This window comes from Zingiber officinale, chromosome 8B (genome assembly GCF_018446385.1).
Source record: "Zingiber officinale cultivar Zhangliang chromosome 8B, Zo_v1.1, whole genome shotgun sequence".
In the NCBI taxonomy this organism is placed as follows: domain Eukaryota; kingdom Viridiplantae; phylum Streptophyta; class Magnoliopsida; order Zingiberales; family Zingiberaceae; genus Zingiber; species Zingiber officinale.
Genome location: NC_056001.1, coordinates 16824028 through 16829857, shown reverse-complemented (window position 1 = coordinate 16829857; position 5830 = coordinate 16824028). Strand labels below are relative to the sequence as shown.

Genomic DNA, 5830 nt, shown 5'->3' with positions numbered 1-5830 from the left:
CAAGGTTGAACTTTATGACCGAGGGGCAGTCTTCAGGCCGGGAGGTTTATAGTCGCTGATCCGACTTTAGAGTTTAACATCGCCGCTCGACGGTCTTCAAGCCGGGGGGGTTTATAGTCGCCGGTTCGACCCTAGAGTTTAATGTCGCCACTCGACGGTCTTCAGGCCGGGGGGGTTTATAGTCGCCGGTTCGACTCTAGAGTTTAACGTCGCCGCTCGACGGTCTTCTGAGAGGGATATTAATGGCCGCCGGTTCGACCCTAGAGTTTAATGTCGCCGCTCGATGGTCTTCAGGCCGGGGGGATTTATAGTCGTCGGTTCGACTCTAGAGTTTAACGTCGCCTCTCGACGGTCGTCAGGCCGAGTGGTTTATAGTCGCTGGTTCGACTCTAGAGTTTAATGTCGCCGGTCGACGGTCTTCAGGCCGGGGGGTTTATAGTCGCCGGTTCGACTCTAGAGTTTAACGTCGCCGCTCGACGGTCTTCCGAGCGGGATATTTATGGTCGCCGCTTCGACCCTAGAGTTTAACGTTGCCGCTCAAAGGTCTTCCGAGCGGGATATTTATGGTCGCCGCTTCGACCCTAGAGTTTAACGTCGCCGCTCGACGGTCTTTAGGCTGGGGGGTTTATAGTCGTCGGTTCGACTCTAGAGTTTAACGTCGTCGCTCGACGGTCTTCCGAGCGGGATATTTATGGTAGCCGCTTCGACCCTAGAGTTTAATGTCACCGCTCGACGGTCTTTCGAGCGGAATATTTATGGTCGCCTCTTCGACCCTAGAGTTTAACGTCGCCGCTCGACAATCTTCCAAGAGGGATATTTATGGTCGCCGCTCGACGGTCTTCATGGGGCCTAGCCGTTTGGCGTATTCTTTTCTTTTTGGTATCATTCCTGCATTCAAAGGGAGCCGAAGAATGGAAAGTACATATAACGAATTACAGGGGCACACCTTTCATCCAACTCGATACGGCTAGAGATGTTTAGCGTACCATGGTCGTTCTAGCTGCCGTCCATCTTCATCTTCGAGGTAATAGGAGCCCGATCGGAGCTTCTCGATGACCTTGAAGGGCCCAGCCTAGGGTGCCTCCAGCTTGCTCACATCTCCGACCGGCTTCACCTTTTTCCATACAAAGTCACCGACTTGGAATGCCTTGGGAATCACTCGCCTATTGTAATTCTGCTTCATTTTTTACCGATACGCCATTAGCCGAACGACTGCTTTGGCTCGCGCCTCGTCTACCATGTCCAACTCCAGCTGCCTCCGCTCGACGTTACTCGCGTCGTACTGTTGTACCCGATCGGATTCTACTCCGACCTCCACGGGAACGACAGCCTCCCCTCCATACACCAAGTGAAAGGGCGTGACTCCCATTCCCTCCTTAGGGATAGTGTGAATCGCCCATAACACGCCCGGGAGCTCATCCACCCAGCTGCCACCAATATGGTCTAGCCGAACTCGAAGAATCCGAAGGATCTCCCGATTAGTTACCTCAACTTGCCCGTTGCTCTGCGGATAAGCCACGAAAGTGAAGTGTTGTTGAATGTCATACCCCTTGCACCATTCTCTAAGATGTTATCCGACGAATTGCCGCCCATTGTCGGACACGAGCCATCGTGGAATGCCGAACCGGCATATTATGTGCTGCAAGATGAACTTCTTGACCATCTGCTCGGTTATTTTCGCGAGCGGCTCAGCTTCCACCCATTTTGAGAACTAGTCTACCGCTACTAGTAATAACTTCCGTTGTCCGGTCGTCATTGGAAATGGTCCTATAATGTCCATGCCCTATTGATCGAAAGGGCAGGACACTGTGGATGTCTTTAACTCCTCCGTGGGACGGTGTGAGAAATTATGGTATTTTTGGCAAGATAAGCACGTGGCGACTGTCCGAGCGACGTCCTCCTGTAAAGTTGGTCAAAAGTAGCCGGCCAAAAGAATCTTTCTTGATAACGAGCGGCTGCCCGGATGCCCGCCGCATGAGCCTTGATGTACCTCTTGCAGAATATAGTCCACATCCTCCAGACCAACACATTTGAGCAGAGGCCTGGAGAACGCCTTTTTGTAGAGTTGGTCGCCAATGAGGACGAACCGACCAGCTCTCTTCTTGAACAGATGCGCTTCCTACCGATCGGAAGGTGTTGCCCCTGACTTCAGAAATTCTGCTATAGTCGTCCGCCAATCATTTGGGAATGTGAGCCCCTTCATCCGGTCGATGTGGACGACCAGAGATACCTGCTCGATTGACTGTTGGATGACAATTGGTGATATCGAGCTGGCTAGCTTAGCCAGCTCATCTGCAGCATGATTCTCCGCTCGGGGGATCTTCTGGATGAGCATCTCTCGAAAACTGGCCTTCAGTTTTTCGAAGGCTCCCGCATAAAGCTTGAGCCTGACGTTGCTTATCTAAAATGCTCCCAAGAGTTGTTGAGCATCCAACTGTGAATATGAATGAATCAAGACCTTGCTGGCTCCCACATGTCGAGCGGCCTGCAAGCCCGCTATTAACTCCTCATATTTTGCTTCATTATTGGTCGCTCGATAATCCAGCCGTACGGACAAATGCATCAATTCTCCATGGGGGGAGATTAACAGCACGCCGATCCCACTTCCTTGTCGAGTGGATGATTCGTCCACGTAGACCCTCCGAGTGGCTTCGGGCTCGGGATCTGGTACCTCAGTGACAAAATCTGCTAACGACTGCGCCTTGATGGTCGTCCGGGGGTGATACCGTATGTCGAATTTGCTAAGTTCTGTGGTCCATTTGATTAGCTGACCGGACGCCTCTGGATTGAGAAGGACCCTCCCCAGGGGTATGTTCATCATCACAACGATCGGGTGCGCCAAAAAATAAGGGCGGAGCCTCCAAGCGGCAAGTACCAGCGCAAAGGCTAACTTCTCAAGACAGTGTAATGAGACTCAACATCCTTTAGTATATGGCTCAAGAAGTACACAGGCTGTTCTTCACTGTTCGACCTCACAAGAGCCGACCCGACGGCGTATTCAGTCGAGGACAAGTAAACTCTAAGGGCTTCCCCGACGACCGGCTTGGCTAACACAGGTAAGGAATTGAGGTATACTTTGAGCTCCTCGAAGGCTTTGTCGCACTCTGCGTCCCATTGGAATTTAGTGGCTCGATGCAGAATCTTGAAAAAGGGCAAGCTCCGGTCAGCGGTCTTCGAGATGAATCTAGACAGCACGGTTATTCGTCCCATAAGGCGTTGAGCTTTCTTTAGATTTCTGGGAGGCGACATGTCTTGCAGCGCTTTCACTTTACTGGGATTTGCCTCTATGCCCCGCTCGGTCACGATGTACCCTAGGAAGCGCCCACTTTTTGCTCCGAACAGACACTTCTGGGGATTTAGCTTGACCACGTATGTCCTCAGCATCCCGAAGGTTTCCTCTATATCAGCACAAAGGTTGACCGCTCGAATTGATTTAATAAGTATGTCATCAACGTATACCTCCAGGTTTCACCCAATCTGCTTTCGGAACACTTTATTCATGAGCCGCTGGTATGTAACACTTGCGTTCTTCAATCCGAATGGCATCACGTTGTAACAGTAAGTGCTGTCCGCAGTTATGAAACTTACTTTCTCCTGATCGTCACGGGTGAGCGGCACTTGATGGTACCCCTGATATGCATCCAGCATGCATATCAGCTCGCACTCAGCCGTCGAATCCACCATTTGATCAATCCGGGGTAAAGGGTAAAATTCCTTCGGGCATGCCTTGTTCAGATCCTGGAAGTCGATGCAGACTCTCCACCTTGTTACCCGGCTTGGAGACCAACACCACATTCGCAAACCAGCTCGGGAATTGCACTTCCCGTATATATCCGGCTTCCAGAAGCTTCTCGACTTCTGCTCGGATGATGATATTCTGCTTCGCGCTGAAGTCCCTCTTTCTCTGCTTGACGGGTCGAGCGTCCGGTCGGACATGAAGCTCGTGCTGTGCGACGCTTGGCGAGATGCCTGGTAGCTCGTGTGTTGACCACGCGAAGACGTCATTGTTGTGCTGTAGTCATATGACCAGCTCCTCCTTCGGTCCGGCTTCCAGGTCAGATGCAACGAAGGTGGTGGCCTCCGGTCGGCCATCCCGGATATGCACTTCTTCTTTTTCTTTATAAACTTAGGTGGGAGGCTTTTCAATTATAGCATTTACCTCGATCCGGGGGGCCTTCCGAGCGGACCTCGACTCGGCTCGGACCATTTCCACATAGCAGCGTCGCGCTGCCAGCTGATCGCGTATGACCTCTCCCACTTGGTCCTCGACAGGGAACTTGATTTTCTGATAGAATGTTGAGACGACAGCCCGGAATTCACTGAGGGCTGGCCGGCCCAAAATGACGTTGTATGTCGAGGACGCGTCCACTATGATGAAGTTAGTGGTCCGCGTCCTTCTAAGCGGCTCTTCACCGAGCAAAATGGCCAATTTCATCTGGCCGACCGGTTGAACCTCGTTACCAATGAATCCGAACAGGGGCGTTGTCATAAGCAACAGCTCAGCCCTGTCAATCTGAAGCTGGCCGAACGTCCTCTTGAAGATGATGTTGACCGAGCTCCCTGTGTCAATAAAGATGCGATGAATAGTGTAGTTTTCTATTACCGCTCGGATAATGAGGGTGTCATCGTGAGGCATTTCAACTCCCTCGAGGTCGCCAGGGCCGAAGCTGATCTTGGGCCCGTTCGCCTTCTCTCGGCTGCATCCTACGGTATGGATCTCCAACCATCGGGCGTACGACTTGCGGGCTCGGTTGGAGTCTCCACTGGTTGGCCCCCAGCGATGATGTTGATTTTCCCCCGAGCGGTGTTGCTTCTATTTTCTTCCTCCCGAGCAGACGGTTTAGCTCGCTCTTGGGAGGCTCAGGGGTTGTTTCTTGGTTGGTGTGGATGTCGCTGCTCGGGTGACTGTCTGGCTGTTCGCCGTCCGGTGTTTTGATGATTATGATGCCGGTCAGGTGAAGGCGATCGACGGCGATAGTTCCTTGGCTTAGTGACCGGGGCGAGACTCCGACAGTCGCGGGTGTTGTGGGTTGTCGACTGATGAAGTGAACAAAACATGAGAGTCCATACCTTTCCTCTCGACTTAGGCCATTCGACCTCCACGTGTTGCACAGCGTGCGACCTTGATTCCTGATGCGGCCTCATCCCCTCGACCCGGGGTCCTCTGGGTGGTTGATGAATAGCTTGAGGCCTCCGCTCAGGCGGTGCTGCTAACTCTGTCGGTGTTTCCTTTTTACGGGCCGCTTGCGCCTCCTCCACGTTGATGTATTCGCTCGGCTTTTTCAACATATGGTCATAATCACGCGGCGACTTTCTGATGAGCGAGCGGAAGAAATCGCCATCCATCATCCCTTGGGTGAAGGCGTGCATCATGGCCTCGGATGAGATTGCGGGAATGTCCAGAGCGACCTGGTTGAATCGCTAGATGTACGCTCGGAGAGTCTCTCTGGCCCCCTGTTCATGGAGAACAGACTGACGCTGGTCTTTTGGTAGCGCCTGCTGCTTGCAAAGTGGTGGAGGAAAATCATTCGGAAATCCTTGAAACTCCGAATCGATCCGTCCGGCAGCCTTCGGAACCAACGTTGTGTGGAGCTAGACAGGGTGGTGAGGAAGACCCTGCATTTTACTCCGTCGGTGTATTGATGAAGAGTGGCGGCATTGTCGAACTTACCGAGGTGGTCGTCCAGGTCGGTTGTCCCATTATACTCTCCGATCGCTAGCGGAGCGTAATACTTTAGGAGCGGATCTTGTAGAATCGCCTCAGAGAACTGGTGATTGATGCGCTCGAGGGATGACTCGGTTCGAGACGCCTTTCCTTTCCTAGCATCTC

The 5830-nt window shown here is 52.5% G+C and overlaps 1 protein-coding gene across 1 annotated transcript; it reads right to left on the bottom strand.

Annotated features, from left to right (window-relative positions):
• Window positions 1–3468: 3468 nt before the first annotated feature.
• LOC122013560 lies at window positions 3469–5373 on the bottom strand. The gene is made up of 2 exons (XM_042569821.1): window positions 5071–5373; window positions 3469–3630 (listed from the first exon to the last, which is right to left on the bottom strand). The coding sequence occupies exons 1-2, from the start codon at window positions 5371–5373 to the stop codon at window positions 3469–3471; spliced, it is 465 nt and encodes a 154-aa protein (XP_042425755.1).
• Window positions 5374–5830: the final 457 nt, after the last annotated feature.